Here is a 24,809-nt window from a genome sequence, read left to right as displayed (position 1 = left end):
TTACGAGAGAAAGATTTACTAAGTGTTTTTAAGTCAATTGAGGAGGAATAATTAAATGTATTTGAAACTTTCAATGTGTTACATCACATGACACAGTTATTATGTCTGAATTTGCTCGTGATCTACAAAATACACTGGATGAATTTTCTGTTTACTATAGAAAATGAAAATTGAATGTTGAATCTTATGCCGAACAGTTGTTTTATCATAATGGAGGGGCTATAGGAAAGGTATAGGAAAAATATCTGGGTATTATATTTTCCAGATCAGGTTTTTTTTGTAAAGCCAAAAAACCCCAAACATCTTTGGGAACAAGCCCAGAAACCCATGTACGGTGTCAAGAAAAATTAAAACAATTCGACTTACCAATTAAGATTCAACTTAAACTGTTTGACAAAATGATTTGACCTGTCTTATTATACGATTGCGAAGTGTGGGGATATATAAGGAAATTTACAAATTATAAAACGCATCGATGAATTAAAAGCCCAAAACGTCATTTATGGTATTTTAATATCCATAGTTTAAATGCGATCAAAACGTTTTTAATGTTTGTGTACTACCTATTATTTTTATGAAGATGAAAATGTAGATGAAAATTAGATAAGAAATGTTGTTAAACAAAGATTACAGGACCAGTTCATTTAGAACTGGCCGAGTTTTATTTTTCAAGAATGCTGTCGTGTTGTAAATTTTGAATTTACTGGTTGGGTGTAAATACAAAATTTATAACATGTCATGTTGTAAATTTTGTATTTACACCCACCCTGTAAATTCAAAATTTGCAACATGACAATGCTAAAAAAAATGAGTGTTCAAAAACACATTGATTAATGGATTTTTAAAAATAAAATGTTCAGTTTCATGTATCCCAATTTCTTTTCTGTAAATAAACACACTGATGCAATAAAGAATGAGACTGTTTTATGAAACAGTTAGCGGCGACTAACAGATGTACTTCTGCACGCTCTGGTCGTGTAGTGCATGGTTTACCCTGCAGACATACGCCTTACTCAGAAATTACGAAACTAATGTCCATCACTCATAGTGTTATATATGTTTCCTGACGTGGAATATTGGCAGAGAGGTACAGTAATACATAAGATATAGGCATTGTGTTACATTTCTGCATAAAAAATTCGAGTATGAATTTCTTTGTACATTAAAAGATTCCAGAAAAAGCTGAAAACATTTCTTGTTACTGTTCTTTGATTTGTGTGCCCAAACAGGCTCAAACGTCTATATATATCTAATATTTAAAATTAAATATACAAGCGTGGAGGATCACGTGGATTATTAAGGAGCGGATCAAGAAAATTTTCCAACCATTTCCATCAAACATATATTCAATCTTTGATTAATCATGAAATTCCAATGCGGAAATGAGGGGTGGGGTCTGGAACTTCCTCCACGGTAGATAGGCATTTGCGTGATGTGTAACGGAAAATATTGTCATTGTTTAAATAGAATTGCTGATGTATGCTTGTTGGAATTTCGTCTATGCGTGAACTGTATGAAGTTCACAGTGGACCATAGCCTGTATATGATTAATGTGACGTCTATATGGTCAGCTACAATGTGTCACGTGACTGACTTAGTTCTGTTAATGATCATCATAAATACTGACTTTGTCCTGCAAAGCTTTATTGTTTCTAAAAGCTTTTGAAATATTCCGATGACAGTAAACTTACCCAATTAATCACGTGCATCGAATGAAGTTAGTTTGAAAGTAGTAATCAATTTTATATTGATCATACATTATGATTTATTACATTACCTGCCCCTAAACTGCAAATTTGTCACTCTGCGTAAAATGCTGATATAGCATATATTGCTTGAGTCTTTGGAATATATTGCTTGAGTCTTTGGAATGACACATCAATTAATTTTTTTCATTCGTTAATTGATCATTACGAAATGTGTTTAAGAACTATCTATAGATGAAAGAAGAATAAAATGTATATATAAATGGGCGCCTTTCAACGTCAAGTTTTCCCCATTAGTAATTTAAGGTAGTCCATCCTTAACTGTCATATTTCATATCTAATGAATTGCAAGTTTGATTACTAAAATCTTAGTGTGATTTCAAAGGCTTTATTTAATAATAAAGATTCATCTTTAAAATTTTAAAAAAAATTGAATATTAACAAATTTATCCCATCTTCAAGTTAACACTGCAGTCTATGGGAAAAATGCGTTTTTAAATATATCTTTATAGTACAAATAATTTTCTCACAAATCTCTTGGTAAAAAGTTGCAAAAGCTTTCCTTTTCTTTGATAATGTTAACAAAATTAATCATTTACCGTACATATCTTTAATAATAAAATTTTATTATTTTATGCAAGGGGCAGATAACTCTTTAAAAAAGTTCCAAGTGCAAAAAGTTCACTTAATGGACTGCATACATATTCCCGAGTTTGGTTTATGTCGGCCTCATAATAATTTCAAAATAGATATTCAATATCGTTCATATCAACCAAAGTTGTTAAATTCACCTCAGTTATGGATGGTCTACCTTAACATGATATTACACTAACGGACTTTGAAAATAAACCTTAAACTGGAACACGAACTGTTTGAAATATTTGAACTTTCCGGTGAGAATTTATAGCTAATCAAATCGTTGCAGTAGCACATGTACATCAAAATTTATCATTGTCGACCCGGTATATTGAACAAAAACAATAAATATAAAAACAGTATATTTATTATAAAATACATCGGTAAAAAACAAATCACAAACGGATGGAAATAAACAGCACGGGACTGGCCCAAAATAATATAGAATCTTAACGGGACAGAATCACGCCTCTGGATTTCTTCACTTCTTTCCGGAGAGGTCTGGGCACGCTCTCATAGTGCAGGCGGCCTGTAACAGAAGGGGAATCAAGTTAGGACAATTTTACCACGCCAGGCAATAGCAAACTCCGGTTCTCAGGCCCGAGGGACTTTTTGTACGGAACGCAGTTTCCCTTTGCAATAAACCCATACTGCAGTTCCAGGCGCGTATAGTAACAACTCGTCGCGCGCGGACGAATCAGGAAGCGAATGTGTGATTGAATTTGTCATGCCCAACATCAATTTGACTGGGGTTAATACCGGCCTTGTCAATGACTCAGTCATTTCTATGAGCTGGCTGATGTTACTAAGAAGTGTAAGTAAGAAGTCTTACCTCTCCAGATTGACTGTTGTTACACGTGCATACATTGCCACACTGGTCGATCTGCCGGGACTGTCCGAAGGGGATGAAGGTGTTCTGTGCTCTACAACCTGTTCACGAACAGAAAATGGCACAATATTATACTAGTAGCAGAAAAAAGCAGGAAACATTGCTAATACATGTTCCCAAATGTATTCTCGACCCCCTCCCCACAAAAATTAAGAAGTTATGTTGTAAAACGAGTTCCTACCTGCAACGCATTGACATCTAAGCATAGGAATCCACTTAGGACACATGTACTGGGCTTGGGCGGGGCCCACTGGGGTGAAGGCACATTGCTGGCCAGCAGGGCAATCTCTATATGTGAAAAAGAAGTAATATTTATGCTTATACATGTATATCTCTCTATATGATAAAGCTATTTTATTTTTTTAAACGATAAGTCAATCATAAGCCATTAATTTGAAAGTCAGCTTTTAAACTTACGTTTGATGGCACTGAGCCTGATTTGTTCCCTGACCCCCAGGGATTAATGAGGGCTGAAGCTGGCCGGGAAAACCCCCTGGTTGTCCTGGTAACCCTTGCTGACCTGGCATCCCTGGTTGTCCTGGCATCCCTGGTTGACCGGGCATTCCTGGTTGTCCGGGAAATCCGCCATTGAAACCTTGTTGTCCACCGTTAAAACCCATTTGTCCGAAACCTGGCGGACCACCGGGGAATCCCCCTTGACCGCCATTAAATCCAGGAAAACCTGGCTGTCCGTTAAATCCAGGTTGTCCGTTAAATCCAGGTTGTCCGTTAAATCCAGGCTGTCCGTTAAATCCAGGTTGACCATTAAATCCTGGCTGTCCATTTAAACCAGGTTGTCCATTAAATCCGGGTTGTCCGTTAAATCCAGGTTGACCATTAAATCCTGGCTGTCCATTTAAACCAGGTTGTCCATTAAATCCGGGTTGTCCGTTAAATCCGGGTTGACCATTAAATCCTGGCTGTCCATTTAAACCAGGTTGTCCATTAAATCCGGGTTGTCCGTTAAATCCGGGTTGACCATTGAATCCTGGCTGTCCATTTAAACCAGGTTGTCCATTAAATCCTGGTTGTCCAGGTAACACCCCTTGTGGTCTAAACTGGTTTGGGAATCCCTGATTCATAGGACCAGGAATACCTTGATTTGGCGGGAATCCGTTTGCTCCCTGCATTCCATTGGTAAATCCTGACTGACCCTGACCAAATGTGTTTGTTTGTGTGGGGGTACCTGCCTGTGAAGCAAAAGCATTATTTTGTGTTCCTGTTGTGCCGCCAATTGAGGAAAACCCTGGTAATGACCCAATATTTGACGACCCGGGGGACCCTGCGGACTGAGTCCCTAGGTTGTTGGTATTGGAACCTGGTAGTCCGGAATTCACAGGCTGTAGTCCGGAATTAACAGCTGAATCAGTGCCCTGAGTTTGTCCAGTTCCGAAATTCTGTGAGGGGAAAGAAAATAAGTCCAAACTACTTCCGGTGTTCGGGGTAAGGCTTAGCGTATTGCTTTGGCCGAAGGCCGCCCCCACAAAACACAAGAGCATGCAACCAAGTCGAATCTTCATCATTTTAACAAGTAAACCTGTAATTCATTTAATTGAATTTATACGTGCGATGGAAAAAGCCATCAACCAATGGAAGTTCGGCATGTAGGTGAATCGTCACGGAGTTATTTAATGTAGAAGGTGATCAATCGTGTGACGTCATCGTTATGTCCGCGTTACGCCGTACATCGGACTCTGGGGTCTCTATCTACAAACAAATCAATGTCCGCGGCCAGGAAGTCCCCACCTGTACTTGCACCATCTTACCGCTCATTACAAATTGAATTCACGTTTCCAATTATTAAAAAAACGCAAATGAAACGTCATCAATTCTTTTGAACTAGCGCTGCAATACTACAGTCAAAATAGAAAGTCAGTCCTCCTGCTGTATGGCCTACCATCAGAATTTTATGATAATAATAATATAAGATACATTATATGTATGATCGTTTTACGGCAAAAGTGCCATGGATTTGACGAATCGGCACACTCTACAAAAACTTATATGACAATACTTGTTATACATTGCATATTTACATATATCAGATAATTAGAAATATAAAAAGAAGAGCAATAACGATAACAATATATTTCATCAAAGTAACTTTCCGAACTACAAATCTATCTTTTGAAAAAGGAAAGTCTGGTTTAAGAAATAAATGGTAATGTGATATTTACGCATTATACACCACTTTTAACATAACACTTTAAACATTTCGCAATGGTCAGAAGTATTGTAAAAACAAAATGAAACTTATAATAAGAATTGGGGTACAATATAAAATAAGGCAATTGGGGATAAATAGTAAATAAAAACTTAAATAATTACAAAAAGGTGGCCATGCAATAAACAGAGTACCAGGGGACGGTGCATGCGCACTATCAAATAGACGCGGGGGGGGGGGGGGGGGGGGGGCGGCTTGGAGATGTCCAGTCATCCAATTTAGAATAAAATCCTTTAGATAGAATGTTTTGAAAAATCTTGTTTCCTTTCTAGACCATTGTCTTTATTTTACTTATATTGATAAGGCCATTAATATAAGATAATTTGACAGTGTTATTATTGATACATCATGTTCAAGAACATAAGCAGTGACTTCAATAAGCATACTGAATTCTTTTAAATCTAGTTACTAGTATAATTTTGATTCAACATCATCGTATTACTTATATTATGAAAATCATTATCACAAAGAATATTGAACAGTTTATTTGATAAATCATGTTTTTGAGAATATAACCGGTGACTTTATTGAGCATACTGAATTCTTTTAATTCTAATCATAACTTTGATTCCATTTGATAACAGTGTATTACTTAAATTATGAAAAAAAATATTACAAAGAAAATTGGACAGTTTATTCAATAAAATTTATCATGTTCTTGAGAATATAAGCTGTCTATTTCTTGAGTATACTTTATTCTTCGAAGGTGGAATTATACCTGATTTTATTGTTTACTTCGATAGGAAGTACGTCATAATATGGATGTGTCTCATACCACCTTAAAGCTAATTATAATTTTGATTCCAATCAATAACATTATATAAGGTATATTATGAAAATCATTATCAAAAAGAATATTGGTCAGTTTATTTAATAAATCATGTTGTTGAGAATATAAGCGGTCACTTCCTTGAGTTTACAGGGCCGTTTATGCACACTTCTCCATTACCGGACACATCACGATGATTAATGTGTTGACCGCAACGTTATACGATTTCTCACCTGAACATGCCCGCGGGCCGAATTGCCTCTAGACTAATTACATATCAATAAAACGCAAACAGGAATAGAAAAACATTTGTTTTCAAAATATACTCCCGATATGTTGTCGTGTGATTGATAATTAAACGACATCTTATAATTTAGTGTACCAAGATCGTTATTGAACAAAAGAGGTAAACATGTATACATTGTATATAAAAGGACATAATTTTCCCTTTTGTTTTCATTTTTCCTTTGCTCAATGTCTCTGTTATATTTTGGAATGCATTTCTAATGCGATTTACCCATAAACTTTTCAAATAAAAAATAAAATATAAAAATTGCGTCAAATCATTGCTGTTTCGTCATTAATATTCGACTGTAAATATATAAATATATATATATATATATATATATATATATATATATATATATATATATATATATATATATATATATATATATATATATATTATATATATATATATATATATATATATATATATATATATATATATATATATATATATATATATATATAAAAAAGAAAGCAACAGTTCGATATAAGTGAAATGTTTATTTCAAGGTTATTTAATATTACACTGGTAATACAAAGGCAATTGACGTACAGCTGCATTAACGTCACAATCAGCGAAAGGGGGCAACGAGTTGGTAACAGACTGTTCCGGATACACACCTCAAACAGAATTCAAAAATATCAGTTTTGTAAAACATTTAGACAGTTTTAGCCGCCTGAAATTGTCTGACATTTTTTCATATCGAACTATATGAGGTAAATATACCCAGTGCATATCATGCTAAATAAACTGAAGACAATTGGTTAATTTGAAATGCCAGCTGAAACAAAAATATCGGTTATGGTTAATTGCATTTTGATTAAAGAGAAGAAAGTTTAAAAAAAAACTTTTGCATTTACAAGTAAGTAATCTAGCTTAAATTAAATAACAAGTGGTATCATAATATTAAGTATAGTAAACATGTTTGAATTCATATTATTATGTAAATTTATATCATATTAATTCCAATGTATTTCCTCGGAATAAAAGAATGGAGCTAAGATAATTAAACTAATATTTAGCTCAAGTTGCCTGGTTTTGGAGAATGTATGTCTTTTGGAAAAAAAAACCCTATGAAAATAGGACAACCGGTCAGCTGCCGTGGTCTGGTTCTCTAGGTTGACAGCACCAGTTTGTGGTTCCCTCCGAAGAGAAAACAATCATCTCCTGACCCTATACAATGCGTGGGTGACGTGCAAAGCCATCATTTTATCTCTGTGTTCGCGTGTTACGTATAAACCGATAATTACTGATAAACCACCGCCATTAACTTGGATCTTATCATTCTTTTATTGTACTATAACTGGAGAGGCACGCTTCATTTTTTTTCTGAAAGATCACAAGTTTTTCAAGATAATATTTAACACAAAATTTATTTGCTTATATGAACACCCATTTGAAATTTCAAAACTAATCAGAATTTCAAGTACATTGTGATTAATTAATTGTACAGATTGCTAGTGTTCTACCATTTTCTTCCGCGTGTAAACACAAAAAAGGAAAAAAAAGAATAATTTTATCCTTATAAATGTTTTTGTTATGCTATGAGATACAGAAATAATATTAGTATTTATAACTAGTACAAAATCTAAACAGTTAATCTCTTTTCAGCAATATTTTAAGGAATTTTGGCGGAAGCATTTCAATTTACAGCACCTTTCATTTTTGCATGAGTCAGTGTGAGATTTCCTTTAATTCTCAAACTCTCGAACACGATTACATCATAAAATTGTTCCCCTTTACCTGGCTGTCAGTTTTAACAACATTCGCAATCAAGAAGATCGGCTTCTGCCCAGCACTAACCGTCTTCACTAATTTTACCAAATCTGTTTCTTTTGCCCGTATCACGCTTAGATGGACTTTATGACGATTTCATATCTTTTTTCTCGAGAGTTACTCACTCAGAAGAAAACTAGTGTATTTCTCTTTGTTCCATGGCTCGTCCTCTCGCTTCGAGAGGTGACATTTTTAACGGTTGTGTACGGCCATCAAAACCAACAAGTAGGCTATCAAACCCTGTGTATGGCACACCGTCATTATAACCAACATGACTATTGGTATAAAAGCATAAAGATGTCCACTAGCAAGCCAATCAAAACGGAGGTTTGGAAAAAGCGATGACATATACATATCAAATACACAAGCAGGTGTCCTCTGAGCTTATTAAAACAATGGACTGTTTAGAATGCGCAAGTGAAATGCACAGATAGTTTTGAATCTTGTCAAAAAGTATCTGCCACTGTGGAGAAAATATGGATGCTGTAAGAAATATTGTGTTTATCGCTGTGTTAATCTCTGTTTGTGACGGAACTTATTTTTTCAAACATAAGAAACATATTTTGCCGCCGATTCATCATTTTCCTCACGCGCATCCGCACCCTCACCCTCATCCCCATTTCCACCACCATCCTCACCCCCACGGAGTGGAGGAACATGGACCCTTCCACAAGTTCCACGGATTTAAGCACGTGAAGACGATTATTTATCCCAAAATCCTGCCTCTTCCAAAACCAGTGATGTACAAAACCTTTCTTATGCGGAAATACAGTCTGCCCCCCAACTTTCATGTGCATATACCTCTGAATAAGAAAATGTATGGACATGCGCACGGTCCATTCAAACCGCATACTCACTATGCTGACAAACCGATGTATTTGAAAAAAAGAAAAATGAAAAAAGTATTCAAACCAAAATTACCATACTCCGGAGGGTACGGGAAGTATCCTAAGGGGTTATCATACGGAACAAGAGGGAAAATTCCGCGCATGCCCGGTTCAGTTATGCAACCGCAAACAAATATGTTTTTGCCTACAGGAATTTTACCCCCTTCTACATTCGTACCCTCAAAGAAACCTGGAATTAATAAATATGAACTGTGGTTGCGGAAAATTAATGAGTGGATGTTGAGGAACAAGAATACTGCAAAGGGGGTTCCTCAGAATGTGAACAACAGGCGGGTCGTTAATACAATACACAACAATGTTCCCTTTGCTGTTCAGAAGCCCATCATTCAAAAGCCAAGAACAAAGAAACAAAACAAGGGTATCATTGCCAACTTTGTGGTTGTAAAGCCTCCGTTCGTCAGGAAAAGCGAGGAACCAGCTGGTCTTGGAATTCCCGTGTCGGAAAAACCCAAAACACTGATAACCAACAGTATACTGGAAACTCCGAAACTGCAGAATATGGAACTGCAGCCTACAGCTCCAGTTGTGGGAATTCCTATAAATCTTGACAACATTGGACCACCGTTTGGTATCAATGTAATCGGTGACCAGGGCCAACGCGCCCTACCACCGCCGATTGATATTGTTAATGATCCCACCCCTGGCATTGTCGGAGGAGGGGATATGATAGATGTTGGGCTCCCCATTGATTTGACCCCCGAGTCATTCGGACCACACCCTGCAACCCCACCGAATATACTGGTGGATGGAATACCAAAAGAACCAACGTTGAATAGCATTGTTCCATTGCCCGGAAATCTGAACGAATTATTAACAGACGTCGCTGATTTGTCCCACTTTCCAAAATTAGATCTGAGTAACGAGCCCCTGATCATAGAGCCTGTAGGCCCCGTGCCGCCGGCGAGACTTCCGTTGGACATTCAACCATTCCCATGGGACGCATCTGAGATTCCGTTTCCACCGGAAGTCATTCCACGGAGTTCCAATAAGGAAAAAGAACCATATGTAATGAAACCACTTGAACCAATCATAAAAATCATCGGTAGAGATCGAGTAAAACGTAAGAATGAAACAATATTTGTCCCCAAGCCCGCACTAAACGACACGGAACCCTCTTACATAATCAAGGACAGCTCGGCTGAATCAGACACGATATCGACAACCGTATCTCAAACACAGCCCACGACAACGACAGCTCGGTACCGGACAACAACTCTAACCCTGCCGCAGCTCCCTGTCATGGAGATCAGAGAGTTCGAACACCTGGCCGTCTCACCTGAACCGACAACAACGACCCCACAGAGCACGGAGTCACCACTACCACCCTCCTCTGATGTCCCGCTACCAGATCCTGGAATTCTCTTCAACGGCACGAAAGGAGACGGACAACACAACCTAGACATGGTGGACCAAATCATAGAAAGGGAGCAGGCGAACAATACAGCGTTCTTCAAATATAAACCTCATGAGTATAACATTTCATTCCCGTATTTGATTTTACATGGACCAAACTCTGGGCAATCACCCAAAGAATCTCAGTTTGAGAAGGAGACAACAACGCCTAAAACTATTATTATCACGACCCCAGAGAAAACAAAAACAATTCCAGGTGTACGGCTATTTACGACAACAATACCTACACCTGTAATTAACAATCAGGTAAATGAGGAGATCGTTTTGGATTTTATGACAGATAAATATCCCCAATCTTCTAGAGCTGACGTAGTTCTTGATTACTCGACTCCAGATAGAGACACAACAACACAAACACAACAAGTCACCTCGCCAAGAACGACTTCTTCTACTTCCGGTTTGACGACAACCGCAGATCAAGTAACATCAACAACAGCTACACCTACTACAACACGAATTCTTACAAGCCTCAAACCAACAACAACAACAACCATTAGAACAACAAGCACAACAGCAGAAGCAACGACCAGTTTGTCGGCAACAACAGCGAGGATTCCTTCTACTCCAGAGCTAGCGGAGATGACCGTAGCCGCCACATCAACCACTCAGTCTCCGACCACACAACCAACCCCTAGCACCACAACAGGGGACTATTACGTTGAGACTGAAACACCGGTGTACGACTATGTTACGCATCCGTACGAGTGGCTTGATAATGTTACCTTTGTTTATGAGGACATTAGCAATACAACACAGCAGACAACACAGACAATGGCTGAGACTACAACAACAACAACAACAACACTGATTAACGAACCAAGTGAGGAAACACCGACAACAACACAGTCCTCACCGATCATGGAGTCCCTGGAGTTTTCATCTAAACCCACTACATCCATGATGGAATCCAAAAGTACGAAACAGACGACAACGCCCGAGTCAGAAACTCAAACAACGCAGACAACTACCACAATGACAACAACTACTCAACAACAAGAATCATCTCCGAGTACAACTATTTCATCAACGGAAACCTCGAGCACTCCTGGAATCAAAACCACAGCATCAACAGAGGGACCCAGTACTACCGAGGGACCGAAAATTTGTCAACAAACGTAAGCATTTTTTTGATCAACTAAGCTAGGTAATAGCCATACTTTATGTCAACAACAAAACAGCTCTCGCTTCATTAAATTGCTAATGTTAATGACATTGTTTAATTTTTCAGTTACTGCAAAATCGGATATGAATGTACGGAGAAGAGCACGTGGCTTTGTCCACGTGATGAACCGGAAGCTAACTGTCAGTGCAGCCAGGGCTGTAGAGTAGGGCAGATGTTTATACCGCTGGGAGAATCCTACTACCTAGACGAGTGTGGCAGCTTCTGCTCCTGTTTTAATCTTTATGGGAAGGTGAGATTTCTTGTTTATTTAAATATTTTTGTTCTTGTTTGCTTATATTTTGATTTATCTTAATATCCGTTTTTTAAAATGATTTTTGCTATGTTGCAAGTGTGTTTAAATTGTATTTTTAATTAATTTTTAAATGATGATTTCTTTTCCAGGCCGAATGTCAGAAACTTACATGCGTAAACAAAACTGCTGATGACCCTGTGGGGAAGCCGTCGAACTACACGGGGATTTCCATCGGCGGGGTCATCTACATCCCCGTGCAGCGAGTTAGGATTCCCAACAAAAACAAGGAAACACCCTCCGATGATGGATTTACATACGGAATTTCCATCGGAGGCGTCATATATATACCAAAGAGAAACCACACGAACGATCCCCTGGATAAAAACAGCGACTGGACCTCCGGAATATCTCTCGGCGGTGTCATTTACGTACCATCCCGAGAACACACGAATGGACAGGATGGTCATTCTAACAATGAAAACATGATAGACGGAAATTCCAGCTGGACTAAGGGAATTTCTATCGGTGGAATCATTTATGTACCAGTGCATAAAAGGAAAAAGACTTTTCAAGAAAAGAATAAAGAGTTTGAGAAGATATACGATAAGACGAAGTTTGCCGGTGCCGGTGTAATTACTGTAGAGTCGCCGTACGGTACCACAAGGGGCATCACTATAGGCGGTGTTATTTACATACCGAAGCAGAAAAACACGGAATCTGTTCAGTTTCTCGGTGAAGTACAACCTAATAGTAAGGACGCAAAGAACGAGACTTCTCCTGTAAAAGTGGAGTACCCACTAGGCTGGTCCAATGGCATTTCTATTGGTGGAATCATTTATGTGCCGGTCCGTCAGCGCAAGCAAGTTCAAGAAAACCCGGTCTATAAAATACCCGAAGTAAAAACAGAACCCGACAAGAAAAATGGCACCCCTTATTTGACCCGAACTTCCGGTATACACATCGGGGGCATCATAAACGTGCCAGTGGCCAAACGCTCCTCAATCAAATCTCTCAAAATCAAGAAGATGGACCCTGCTTTTGGTTGAGATCTTGGTTAAACCCAACTGTATATTTTCTTCAATGCTACAAACTTCACTATGCTGGCACAGTCCCATTTTGTGTGTTATTTATTTGTATGTGATATTATCATTCATGTTTTTATCATGCTCTTTTGAAATCCTTTTGTAATAAAACATTATCAATACGAAATGTAGCTTCCATTTTTTGATATGCAATTTATCGAAATTGCGTTAAATGTGATATAACCTTGTGATGGCAAGAGGTCAAGGTTTTACTAACCTCAAATCAAATCCGTAATGAGTCACTGTACAATGGTCTGTACAAACGGTCCGCTCTCGCTCCACCGACGCTGTTTTTGGAGTCATTAAATACATAATTACAGAGGTCACTATCATTTTATTCTATAAGTGACGTATCGTCTGTCATCGGTTGGTTTTATTTACCTATATAGATATATCCATAACTTATTCTGTCGTTGATCGGGTTTGTTTCCACCTCAATCATTACACTTGACAAGCTTAATATTTTATGTTTTGCAGCTATCTCTACCATTTTTTTTTGTTTGCCTATGCATTCAACAGATCCATAGCAAGTAATTCAATCCTGGTATCTGCTATATTCAATATACAATATACTGAATAAAACTTTTAAAAAATAAACAGAAAAAAAATCACGGTGTTATGATCATTTTGTAATCGTCGTTCAATCATTGATAGTTTGTTATTGATCAACGGTAAACGTGAAGATTTTACCTTTGCCATATTTTATAAAATAATTGGGATGCGTTCAAGAACCTAGCACACACTCGGCTAAACGTCAAACTAGCCTAGCCGCTACGTAAATATTTGTAGCCTATAGTTTTAATGCTAAGCATCGAATTCAAGATGGCTACCTTAGTTACCACTTTGTAACAAACATAAATTTCTCATAAAGTGATATTTTGTTCATCCTATAAGTTACTATGAATTTTACATTGTGGTAAAACGTTTGATTCATCATTTAATACTAACTTTATCACTGTAAAATGATGTTTAAACAGTGGCGTATATAAAAATCTGATTAGAACAATAGACGGTGCGAAATTAATTGAAAATATTTACATTCTTCAGTGTCTGCGCCTGTGATAACACTACGTATCGATTCAAAATAGATCAAATCTATCATAAAGCCCTTCGGGCTTTATTGAATTTGACCACGCCTCGATCGAAATTATCACCTCATAATACTCAAAGAATGATTCCTTATTCCTTATATAATAAACTTGAAAGTGACATTTTTACAGCTAAATGTCTATATATCTGTATCGCTGATTGCAAGTATGGGATCAGAGTGAATTAAATCAACATGAACATTCGATCTTTAAATTATCTCAATTATCTCAAGAAAATATAATTAAGCAATTTCAAAAATAAAAAAAAAGAGTTAAGAATAATGTCAAAAAATTGATTACAAGAAACAATAAAAATTGAGGCTTTATTGTTGGATTCATTTTCATTAGCATTTGTGTGTATACTTTATGTTAATGGTAGTAAACTATTCTAACAGTAAACTATTCAACTATTCTAACAGTAAACTATTCTAACAGTAAACTATTCAACTATTCCAACAGTAAACTATTCAACTATTATAACAGTAAACTATTCTAACAGTAAACTATTCAAACAGTAAACTATTCTAACAGTAAACTATTCTAACAGTAAACTATTCAAACAGTAAACTATTCAAACAGTAAACTATTCAACTATTCTAACAGTAAACTATTCTAACAGTAAACTATTTTAACAGTAAACTATTCCAACAGTAAAGTACCAGAAAGTTGACGACCGTTGTCAGGGGATGAATAATCTTATTATTGACCGCAAGGAGGCGACAATGAAAGGACATAGTAAGCAAAAAGTAGTTTCCTGGTAAAACGTGATTGACATACAGTTTTAGTTTTTGTTTTTATTACCATCCGTTTTTCCTTTGTTTAAAAACACTGCAATATAATCACCATAAAAATACCTCCTGAATTCAAAAGCTTTTTAAGCTAAAAAGACTCAATTTTCATACCACATGATCACTTATTTCATTCCATCAAGTAAGATACCTCCCTTATTTTTACGGAAAATGATTGTTATTCACATTTCTATAAAATCGACATATTCAGTTCTAACCAGTTTATTGATCAGTCGAAACCCTCGACAACCTAAGAAAGTCACAGACTGCATAAAATAATCATGATGATGTCAAACTCAAATTTACATACTACAGTATCAGGCGATTTGGATATTTCTTTTACCTAACGTACTGATGTACACTAACAATAATTTAGTTTCCTTTACTTACTTTTTACGACCAATTGTGGTGATTCATGCGGAATATGAAGGTACATGTAGCGACAATAAAAATGCATAACCCGCGTTAGCATGTTATTGTTTTGAATGCTAAATACATTGACACCTTTTGGAAAAAAGTAAAATGAATTAAAATGAATTGTCTTTAAAATTTTGAATAAAAAATGCTTTCAAATTGATTAAATACTTTATAGTCGTGTAACAACTACTAACTTTATGAAAATCTGTTGCAAGGTAAAACGAAGACAACGTTTGTTTGTATTTATTATCTGAATAATAATAGGAAAACATTGCGATATTTCGCATAATTTATTTTCGCATATAAATGACATGGATGCCTAAAACAAAATCATAAAACCTATCACCCCATACATATATTACAGTCAATATGTTTATCCTCTGAATTGTGTTATGACCTTCTGTCTGTTACTCTGATCGACAGCAATAATCATATGCTCGGTTAAATCTCGCCAATTAACATTCGTTGTTGTGTAAAATAACAGTTTACCTCATGCATTTCATGTGCAACTCATGCGTATGGTTTTTTTTCCACGTGAAATACTTGTCAAAGACTATTGGCTGTGTACATGCTTTATATCATTTAGCTGATCAATAGAAAGTGATAAATTTCTCTAGTATATAATTGTATCAAGTTGCCAAAAAAATTATGTTTTACATGTATTGAAATGTTGAGCGAACATATAAATTATCTGCCAAACCGTAAAAGTAGGAAAATTAGAGGTAGGAAAATTAGAGATAGGAAAATTAGAGGTAGGAAAATTAGAGGTAGGAAAATTATCAATAAGTAGAAGAATACAGAAATAGAAAAAAAAACTACGGGAAAATATTAAATAAATAAAGAAATAAAGAAAGACAGAAAGAAAGAACAATTCACGTTTCTATGATGTCCAAATATGCAGATGGAACTCTCAATATAGTAGCTGCTCTCGCCATTTAAACATAAAACATAATAAAATTAAACAGTAACCATGCAGCAATGCAGGAAATCCACCTCAAGACTGGTCATTTCCTCTTCATAGAGAACCGTGACAAATTGCATTATTCATTGTCACCTTTATTTCTTTGCTTGTGCGTCCTTTGCTGCCATGCATCGTCCAGAGGAGTCACTGATGCGTGTCCTTACGTCACGGCGGTCTCACGGTCACTCCAGGCATCAAATAACAATTACATTGCTGGTAGAACATCCCGCGAATGTCAAAAGTTGTGAATTTCATTCATGGGGAAGGATTCCATTCATAAAATGTGGGCACTCGATGATGTGTACGGTATAGAGGTGTGAAATACGCAAATGTACGTAAACAAGCACGCCACTTTATGGTCAGCTAGGGTATAAAAGAAAACAACGTCTTATACCAGACAAACAATCCGACTCGTAAGACAATCAGTCACAACCTTAATACAAACCCGGCAGTTCTACAACAGAAGATGCAGTTAGTCATTGTATTTTTCGCATTTCTACAAATTACAAGCGCTTTGGTGATCAAGGTCCGACCCGCTCGGGTCAGAGGTCAAGTCAGGATGCGAAGGCCGCCACTTGGTCCATTTCCCATGAGGTTCGTTCCGTTAGCCGGCGCGGGTTTCAGAAGACCGCGTCCCACGATCAGACCGAGGACCCACATCCATGTCCCCTTCAATGGCCGACAGTTCGAACACACCCATGCCAATGGTGACGTCGCTCACGGACACAACTTTGGGTTTCCCGCAGGAATCTACCCGGAACACGGAGTTGGGTGGGATATTCCCGAATTTTTCAGGGATTCAAACACGTGGGCCATATTTGACAAGGTCAATCCGGACTCTGTTTTTGTCCAAGATGACGAAGTTCCTGTCTACCAACCCGACAACATCCCCTACAACATCCCTGACGTCATGACGTCAAACGACGGTGCCATGTTTCCGGATAGCATCGTTCCGTCAGATGTCGAGGTCCCAATGATAACATCGGAGTTTCTCCCTACGTCAAACAAACGTGGGGAACCCGCCATTACAAGACCTCTTACACCAATTGTAAAAGGAAACACTAATGACTCGATAGTACCCAAAACAAACGGGACAGACAACTCGACGAACGTGAATAAGGGCTGGAATAACCCAGGATCTCCCCCCTCCACAGACAAAACAGTAATTATTGTAGAGAAAACGACACGAGAGCCATCATGTCATAAAACGTGAGTACAATATACATGGCATTTTTTATTCGTTAATAATTGAAAAATTTGAATTAGTGAAAGAAAATATACATATTAATTTATATAGACGGAGGTACTAGTACTCGAAATATTGCAGAAAAGGTAACAAATTGCATTACTTTTTTCCCCAGAGGATGTCTCACTGGCCACGAATGTGTCTTTTCAAACTCTTACATCTGTCCCATTTATATACCGGAAGTGGACTGTAAATGCAGAGCAGGTTGTAGAGTGGATTACACCTTTATACCATACGGAACAACAGTTACCATGGATACCTGTGGAAACACCTGTTCTTGTTTCAACATGTATGGAGCTGTAAGTAAAAATTCATATTCAAGTTTATATCATTTAAAAATTTAAAATATAAGTACTCGTATATCTAGCAATAAAAAATCCTTGTTCAGTCAGATTAATGTTTTCCCCTTTTATCTTGTTAGGCGTCTTGTTCTAAGAAATCTTGCACCGAAAACATCCAGAAGCTACCATCTACAAGTCAAACACCGGAAGGAGTTACCATGCCTACCAAACAGACGCCATTACCGACCCAGATGTCATTGGACATTACAACAACAGGCCATCTCAAGATCAACCAACCAAAGAACAGCATTCAAATGAACTTTCCCGTCATCCCTATATCCTCAACAGCTCCAGCGGCAGCCAATTAGATGCTCAACTTATCTTGAATATTTATTTATCTTTATCAAGAGAAATCCGTCTTAATCGAATGTTTTTGTGCTTTCATATGAAATCCATTGAAATAAAATTATTCACATGCGTTATTTGTGTGGTTGTTGGTAAATAACTTTCTACCTTCTCTGTACGTTTTACGAGGGTCGATGGTCGCGTTTTATATTCTTTAAATCCGGACAAGAAGATTTGATGAATTTTATATATGAATTATATATGAATTTTTTTTATTTATGATGTGGAATCAAATCAATATATCAATCTATTTGAGTCTGATTGCCATTAAATTTTACTTTGTCGAGATGTCAATTGTGATTATTAGAAAAAATTATTTTGGACACGATACGATTGCTCGGACCAATTATTTACCCTACAGCCTCCTTAATTGTGAAAATCAAGTTGTTTGTAAAAAAAAATCTTAGTCTACCACCGTTGAATGTATTGAATAATCAATTGCATAACTACAGTATTTGAAACAAAAAATTACATTATCATTCATTTAGAGGTCTACCCGAAATGATACTATTTTTGAACTACAATAGTTCCTATAATTTTGTCTGTATGCAGCCCGCGTGACTTACTGCATGAAAATTTGGGTTACGTGTTACATTAACTTTGCTTTAACGGAAAGCTATAAACACATAATATTTATAACATACACATATGGGTTGGGCTTTCGTGATTCATGAATGGAAACATCAGAAAAACAAACAATTCCGAATATACCACCCAGTTTCTGCGGTGTTAGCAATAGCCTACCTATGGTTATATTAACATAAATACCTTGAGAATTCCCACACCCTTATGTGTAGTAAATACTTATAGTGAGTAGTAAATATGGATTGTAAGAGGCTGAATAACCTGGGTCAGGATTCAGACAGGGCGCCACTTCGTCTGTCTCCGGACGATGGTCACCAATAATACCTGATGAAATCCGCAACAGTCACCGGGGTAGCTGCGTAGTTTCCCGCGGGATTTCCCCGGCGCGGCATGGGTCGGGGAGACATTCCCGTACCTCCATTATTCAGTGGTGTGTGGTAAAACACGACAAGGATAAAAATACCCGCCAATCCATCAGCCTTCCAGTAAACAAACAGCAGCGCACCCCGGTCAGCGATCGCGGTCCTGGTAGATGTTTGAAAACAGGAATATTTCCCTCTTCTTAATTAATCTGGATTTAATGCACCTTCCAACAAAGAGTGTTGACAAACAATGGAGTTGGTATTAAGGTTGCTATGTTGCTATCTCTGTGCTGCTTCTGTCACCTCGTTTCTTTGGAGTCCTTGGGCTGTCATCGTTTTAGATGATGTAAGTAACGATGAACCGGAAAACTTCTACACGCCGTTCATGAATGACCGACCCCGGGGCACCGTGGACAATAGAATGAGGAGACCCCCACCCACGTTCACACAAAGGAGAACCCCGCAAAGACGAATTCTTCCGAACAGTCAGTACCCGCAAAGGCGAGAAATGGTATCCCCTTCAAATACCATGAAGTACATTTCTCCTTATGTAAGGTAACAGCTTATAGTTACTATTATCTCCTCTAAAAATTGTACAAGCAGTATCTGTTATTGTGGTTTGAACAGTACTGGTTTTTATACACAACATCTTTCATTTTGTGTTTTTAAACAGCTATAATAATTTACATGTAGGTGAAGTATGTTGTTTTTGATGTTTTTAATGTTGGTAGAGTCTTGGATATTTTGCTGTTTTAGTTACCCGGCCATAGCTTTACATGTTACCACCTCCCTCTGTTTTATAGCTCTCCTTACTGTCCCACGGGTCAACAGTACGTGTACACGCCGCCGGCCGTGGACGGGGATGCTGTGTCTTCCATCTGTCCAATGAACAACCCCCCTCACCCGCTTTGTCGATGTCAAACAGGTACTGCATGCTCTCATCGTACTGCTCACATTAAACAGAAAATTATAACACCACGGCCATAAATATAGGGAATTCTTTGTGACCATTTATCTTCTTCTCTCTGCAGGCTGTCGACATAAAAACTTCTTTATTCCGTATGGGACGTCCGTTATGGTGGATAAGTGCGGAAACCGGTGTTACTGCAATAATCTGAAAGGCGAGGTGAGATTGCTATTACCTTAACTGTCATCAAGTCACACCTATCTGTACCGAATTTTTTTGTTTCACCTTTCTATCATGACATCTCAGTGTTGTTCTATCGTCGTTTTTGTAGGTGGAGTGTGAATTCGATAGTTGCTAGATGTATATGGCTGCACTGATAGTATGAGGGTTACATGAACCTCAACGGAAAACTATTCGATTTTACACCATGAAATCTGACAGAATATATCCGTATCTTTTACAAAGAACTATTTAATGCATTCCAAAGATCATGTACCATACATATATTTTCATGCAAATGTATAACACAAATAAAATAAAATATTTAAAAAATAATGTATGTTTTTGTAATTTACTAAGCGAGTTGTGTCTCTTTTTCAAATGATGTTTATGTGTATATAATTATAGGCTTGTCCCTGTACTATGAGTGTTTTATCCTATGAGCAGCTGAGTTTATCATTTTCAACTTTGTCACCTATAAATTAAAACTTATTTGCAGATAACACCTGTTAAATTAAAGACGGTGGGTGCATATCATGCGGTGATTAATATTAATTAAATCCATGTTGAGAGAACAAAGGACATAAAACTGCTGAGTTTGGGGAAGTTTTTTTCAAACTGTCGTCAGAGTACGCAAGTGGTCATCTGGCCATACCTAAATTCACCCACGTTACAAACAGTTGAATCATTTCCTTCGGTAAATATACTCCCCCAGGGTGTAGAAAACATCGATGTATTGCAAGACATTCCTCAAGACCCCGTCACCGAACAAGCCCCTGTAACCATCTCTTTGATTGGACGGTCATGAACATTAAGCCAATGAGACGTGTCCTTTCTCTCGTGTAGAGAGAAGCGTGCATGGCGTTACGTGTGCCGTCAATATTTGATGGATGGTCATAATTTAGAACTCCGACTACACACTGACGTCCAATTAGTTTCGGTCCCACATCAGAAACGTCATCAGTCACTTATATAGACTAACAAGGCCGCAAACAACTGCATATTGTATTTTGATAAGCAAGGACAATGAAGTTGCAAATTACTATTTTGGTTCTGTGTCTATTCTCATTAACTTACGCTTATTCTTACAAAAGGAGGAAAAACTGCGTGAAACGACCTATGCCTTTCCCTCCTACTGTCCACTATTATAGACCGCAGTTTCCTCTCCCCCAGCCGATGCCTTTTCCTCGATGGCCGCAGTGGAATATACCTGCTCCTTCCCCCATGGACCTGACGTTTTTTGAAAACATAGAACAGCCTATTGTTGACCCTGGTCAGAACTTGCCGCTGTTCCCTCAGCCTCAGCCGCCGATAGAGACTAAACCGATCATTCCGGATAATTCCGGACCAGTAATAATTAATCCGGTGGATCCGGTAATTGACGATTCCGGACCGCTCCGCGGGGATCTGGCACCGGGACGAGATATTGGACCACCACCAAAGATCGGCAAACCTTGCAACTCCATGTAAGTAAACAAAATACTAAAAATCCCGAATAGCGTCTACTTTTATTATGACTGATTCATTTTTTGATGTATTATCGATATCATAACATCCATATTTTTTTCCAAGGAGTAACAACTGTGCGATGGGTGAGGTGTGTATGTACGTGGATCAGTCGGTTGGAAACAACTTCCTGTGTCCCTCCGCTTCCGCCATATCGTGTACCTGTCAGCCAGGTAAATATTGTTTTATATAACATAATACTACCGTCCCAAGACTAAGTAGTTCTAATCACAGTAATTAATCCACAATCTAACAGAATTAACAGTGAACCTGATTATTACAATTCCATCTACGCCCCTCCTTTTTTAACCCTGTAACAAGTCTATAAGAACATAGTGCTAACTCTTTGGTGTTAAACAGGGTGCCGCCATGGCGACCTGTTTATTGCCCTCGGTAACACGGTGGCGGTGGATCAGTGTGGAAGCAAGTGCTCTTGTTTGTCTTTGTACGGAACAGTAAGTTTTATTACAGCTTTGTTCCGTTTTCAGTCAGAAAACAGAATTCGATACAGTTGTAGCTTGATTCATGGTCTATTTATTATCTCATATGTTCTCCCTTCATTTCCAGGTCAGCTGTGAGAAGAAAGTTTGCTAGTCCAGATTTCAGCCATTCTACACATGGATCACAAGAAAACCAAAGATCTTTACAATCTTATTCATGTATTTTTGTCCTTGTTTTAAGCATATGTAATAAACCCATCAAAATCATAACTTGTCGTCATTTATGGCCGTCACAAAATTATTCCTGTAAATAATCGGGTAAGAAAATTTGATGTTTTGCGAATGATTCTGTTTGTTACAATATTAAAGGCAATTGATTTAAACACCTGCTGAGTCACTTAAGGGAATAACTCGATATAATGTTAACTGACACTTTATCTCCACTTTCTGCTGTCACATCTTTGTAATAGTTAAATCATTTATGTCGTGTTTAATGATGTTTTCAAAGAATTGCTTTCATAAAGCTTTACACAAGTTAGAAACTTTCTGCAAATGAAAAAAAAAATAAACAAGCTCACATAAACCGTGCTCCCCCATTACTTGGCCATGATACACATAATGAATAGCAAGGTATGCATTAAATACTCAAATAATTTGATAAAGTGCATAACTAACAAAAACTTTCTGCAAATAAGCACATCAATCCCTTTGTCTTTAACAACTAAAAAAAGTTCAAAAGGGCAAAAATTCCCAGGAAAATAATGGAATCAGCCTTTCCAAGCAATATGCACATTTACATTGTGGCCTAAATACCTACAAAAGTTCAAAAGGGCCGAAATTCTCAGAAAAATAATGGAATCAGCATTTCCTGGCAATATACACTTATGCTTTGTGTCTGAAATGCTTACAACGTTACACTAAATTTCAGAAAATTCCCCATAGAATAATGTAATCGGTAATCTGCACATCGAAATAGTGTACTAAATACAGGACTGACGGACTGACTGACTGACGGACCATTCAAAAACATTAAAACCAATATATCCTTCGCAACTTCGTTGCGCGTGCATGGTATAGTTATACAGTTTATTTCTAAAGCATTAAAAAAATAAAATAACTGTAGCATTCAATTAATACCAATACTAGTAAATAACGTGGCGTAATGTAACAATGTTTTCCTCTACACAGATCATTACTCTTGATCTCAGACAAACTTAATTTGGGTCTGGTTTCCAACACAACTGCATCAATTACGGTGTGTTTTAAGCTTTAAAACAAGTGAAAAGCTGTCAATGTGACAGCAAACCGGGTTTTCTTTTATGTAAACTGTATCCATAATCCATGTCAACCCTTATCCAGTGAAATGGAGTACCCTACATGTATATGCAACATTTTGCCAAAAAATGACTAAGTTCAAAAGCTAGTATTTTTTTCATAAATTATCGGAAATCAAAATCCTAGCAATATGCACACCTCTGATATATGTACAATTGATCTGCAAAAGAACAACTTCCTATCTTGAGAACTGTAGGAGGAGTTATCCGTACAATGAGGCTTCCCTATATGCAAAAGTTTGCCAAAAAATGACTAAGTTCAAAAGCTGGTATTTTGTCGATAAATTATCGGAAATCAAAATCCTAGCAATATGCACACCTCTGATATATGTACAATTGATCTGCAAAAGAACAACTTCCTATCTTGAGAACTGTAGGAGCAGTTATCCGTACAATGAGGGTTCCCTATATGCAATATTTTGCCAAAAAATGACTAAGTTCAAAAGCTGGTATTTTGTCGATAAATTATCGGAAATCAAAATCCTAGCAATATGCACACCTCTGATATATGTACAATTGATCTGCAAAAGAACAACTTCCTATCTTGAGAACTGTAGGAGGAGTTATCCGTACAATGAGGGTACCCTATATGCAATATTTTGCCAAAAAATGATTAGTTCAAAAGCTGGTATTTTTTTCGTAAATTATCGGAAATCAAAATCCTAGCAATATGCACACCTCTGATATATGTACCATTGATCTGCAAAAGAACAACTTCCTATCTTGAGAACTGTAGGAGCAGTTATCCGTACAATGAGGGTTCCCTATATGCAATATTTTGCCAAAAAATGACTAAGTTCAAAAGCTGGTATTTTGTCGATAAATTATCGGAAATCAAAATCCTAGCAATATGCACACCTCTGATATATGTACAATTGATCTGCAAAAGAACAACTTCCTATCTTGAGAACTGTAGGAGGAGTTATCCGTACAATGAGGGTACCCTATATGCAATATTTTGCCAAAAAATGACTAAGTTCAAAAGCTGGTATTTTTTTCGTAAATTATCGGAAATCAAAATCCTAGCAATATGCACACCTCTGATATATGTACCATTGATCTGCAAAAGAACAACTTCCTATCTTGAGAACTGTAGGAGGAGTTATCCGTACAATGAGGGTTCCCTATATGCAATATTTTGCCAAAAAATGACTTAGTTCAAA

The 24,809-nt window shown here is 37.2% G+C and overlaps 4 protein-coding genes across 6 annotated transcripts; 3 read left to right on the top strand and 1 right to left on the bottom strand.

Moving 5' to 3' along the window:
- Window positions 1–2,691: 2,691 nt before the first annotated feature.
- On the bottom strand, window positions 2,692–4,776 carry LOC105341213 (collagen alpha-2(IV) chain). Its single transcript, XM_011447594.4, has 4 exons — window positions 3,649–4,776; window positions 3,413–3,519; window positions 3,175–3,272; window positions 2,692–2,871 (listed from the first exon to the last, which is right to left on the bottom strand). Exons 1-4 carry the CDS (start codon window positions 4,752–4,754, stop codon window positions 2,824–2,826), a joined length of 1,359 nt encoding a protein of 452 aa, XP_011445896.3. The 5' UTR covers window positions 4,755–4,776; the 3' UTR covers window positions 2,692–2,823.
- A 3,818-nt stretch (window positions 4,777–8,594) lies between these two features.
- On the top strand, window positions 8,595–13,231 carry LOC105341212 (uncharacterized). Its single transcript, XM_011447593.3, has 3 exons — window positions 8,595–11,725; window positions 11,839–12,022; window positions 12,175–13,231. The coding sequence occupies exons 1-3, from the start codon at window positions 8,766–8,768 to the stop codon at window positions 13,069–13,071; spliced, it is 4,041 nt and encodes a 1,346-aa protein (XP_011445895.3). The 5' UTR covers window positions 8,595–8,765; the 3' UTR covers window positions 13,072–13,231.
- Window positions 13,232–16,680: 3,449 nt separating this feature from the next.
- On the top strand, window positions 16,681–18,354 carry LOC105341211 (uncharacterized). The gene is made up of 3 exons (XM_011447592.4): window positions 16,681–17,570; window positions 17,723–17,906; window positions 18,029–18,354. The coding sequence occupies exons 1-3, from the start codon at window positions 16,828–16,830 to the stop codon at window positions 18,254–18,256; spliced, it is 1,155 nt and encodes a 384-aa protein (XP_011445894.4). The 5' UTR covers window positions 16,681–16,827; the 3' UTR covers window positions 18,257–18,354.
- Window positions 18,355–19,170: 816 nt separating this feature from the next.
- On the top strand, window positions 19,171–22,582 carry LOC109620350 (uncharacterized). 3 transcript variants are annotated; one of them, XR_010707954.1, is made up of 6 exons: window positions 19,171–19,795; window positions 20,044–20,165; window positions 20,272–20,366; window positions 20,479–21,832; window positions 21,939–22,045; window positions 22,440–22,582. XR_010707954.1 is itself a non-coding variant. In XM_020072556.3 (4 exons), the coding sequence occupies exons 1-4, from the start codon at window positions 21,393–21,395 to the stop codon at window positions 22,464–22,466; spliced, it is 669 nt and encodes a 222-aa protein (XP_019928115.1). In that variant the 5' UTR covers window positions 21,265–21,392; the 3' UTR covers window positions 22,467–22,582. The 3 variants fall into 3 exon arrangements, 2 of the variants coding, with proteins under 2 accessions (XP_019928115.1, XP_019928116.1); XM_020072556.3 differs by lacking the exons at window positions 19,171–19,795; window positions 20,044–20,165; window positions 20,272–20,366 and adding an exon at window positions 22,233–22,327 and having other exon boundaries at window positions 21,265–21,832; XM_020072557.3 differs by lacking the exons at window positions 19,171–19,795; window positions 20,044–20,165; window positions 20,272–20,366 and having other exon boundaries at window positions 21,271–21,832.
- The last annotated feature ends 2,227 nt before the right edge of the window (window positions 22,583–24,809 follow it).

Source organism: Magallana gigas, chromosome 7, assembly GCF_963853765.1.
Source record: "Magallana gigas chromosome 7, xbMagGiga1.1, whole genome shotgun sequence".
Lineage (NCBI taxonomy): Eukaryota > Metazoa > Mollusca > Bivalvia > Ostreida > Ostreidae > Magallana > Magallana gigas.
Note: the sequence above shows the minus strand (reverse complement) of the source record. Positions and strands in the feature narration are given on the sequence as shown.

What these genes read in the sequence shown, in the direction of transcription:
- LOC105341213 (XM_011447594.4), bottom strand. Translation starts at nt 4,754, where the DNA reads ATGATGAAGATTCGACTTGGTTGCATGCTCTTGTGTTTTGTGGGGGCG. An exon ending in CAGGCTCAGTGCCATCAAAC is followed by an intron (nt 3,520 to 3,648) that starts GTAAGTTTAAAA and finishes TTTCACATATAG; the next exon opens with AGATTGCCCTGCTGGCCAGC. An exon ending in ACAACAGTCAATCTGGAGAG is followed by an intron (nt 2,872 to 3,174) that starts GTAAGACTTCTT and finishes CTTCTGTTACAG; the next exon opens with GCCGCCTGCACTATGAGAGC.
- LOC105341212 (XM_011447593.3), top strand. Translation starts at nt 8,766, where the DNA reads ATGGATGCTGTAAGAAATATTGTGTTTATCGCTGTGTTAATCTCTGTT. An exon ending in CCGAAAATTTGTCAACAAAC is followed by an intron (nt 11,726 to 11,838) that starts GTAAGCATTTTT and finishes TTAATTTTTCAG; the next exon opens with TTACTGCAAAATCGGATATG. An exon ending in GTTTTAATCTTTATGGGAAG is followed by an intron (nt 12,023 to 12,174) that starts GTGAGATTTCTT and finishes TTTCTTTTCCAG; the next exon opens with GCCGAATGTCAGAAACTTAC.
- LOC105341211 (XM_011447592.4), top strand. Translation starts at nt 16,828, where the DNA reads ATGCAGTTAGTCATTGTATTTTTCGCATTTCTACAAATTACAAGCGCT. An exon ending in GAGCCATCATGTCATAAAAC is followed by an intron (nt 17,571 to 17,722) that starts GTGAGTACAATA and finishes TTTTTTCCCCAG; the next exon opens with AGGATGTCTCACTGGCCACG. An exon ending in GTTTCAACATGTATGGAGCT is followed by an intron (nt 17,907 to 18,028) that starts GTAAGTAAAAAT and finishes TTATCTTGTTAG; the next exon opens with GCGTCTTGTTCTAAGAAATC.
- LOC109620350 (XM_020072556.3), top strand. Translation starts at nt 21,393, where the DNA reads ATGAAGTTGCAAATTACTATTTTGGTTCTGTGTCTATTCTCATTAACT. An exon ending in GGCAAACCTTGCAACTCCAT is followed by an intron (nt 21,833 to 21,938) that starts GTAAGTAAACAA and finishes TTTTTTTCCAAG; the next exon opens with GAGTAACAACTGTGCGATGG. An exon ending in ATCGTGTACCTGTCAGCCAG is followed by an intron (nt 22,046 to 22,232) that starts GTAAATATTGTT and finishes GGTGTTAAACAG; the next exon opens with GGTGCCGCCATGGCGACCTG.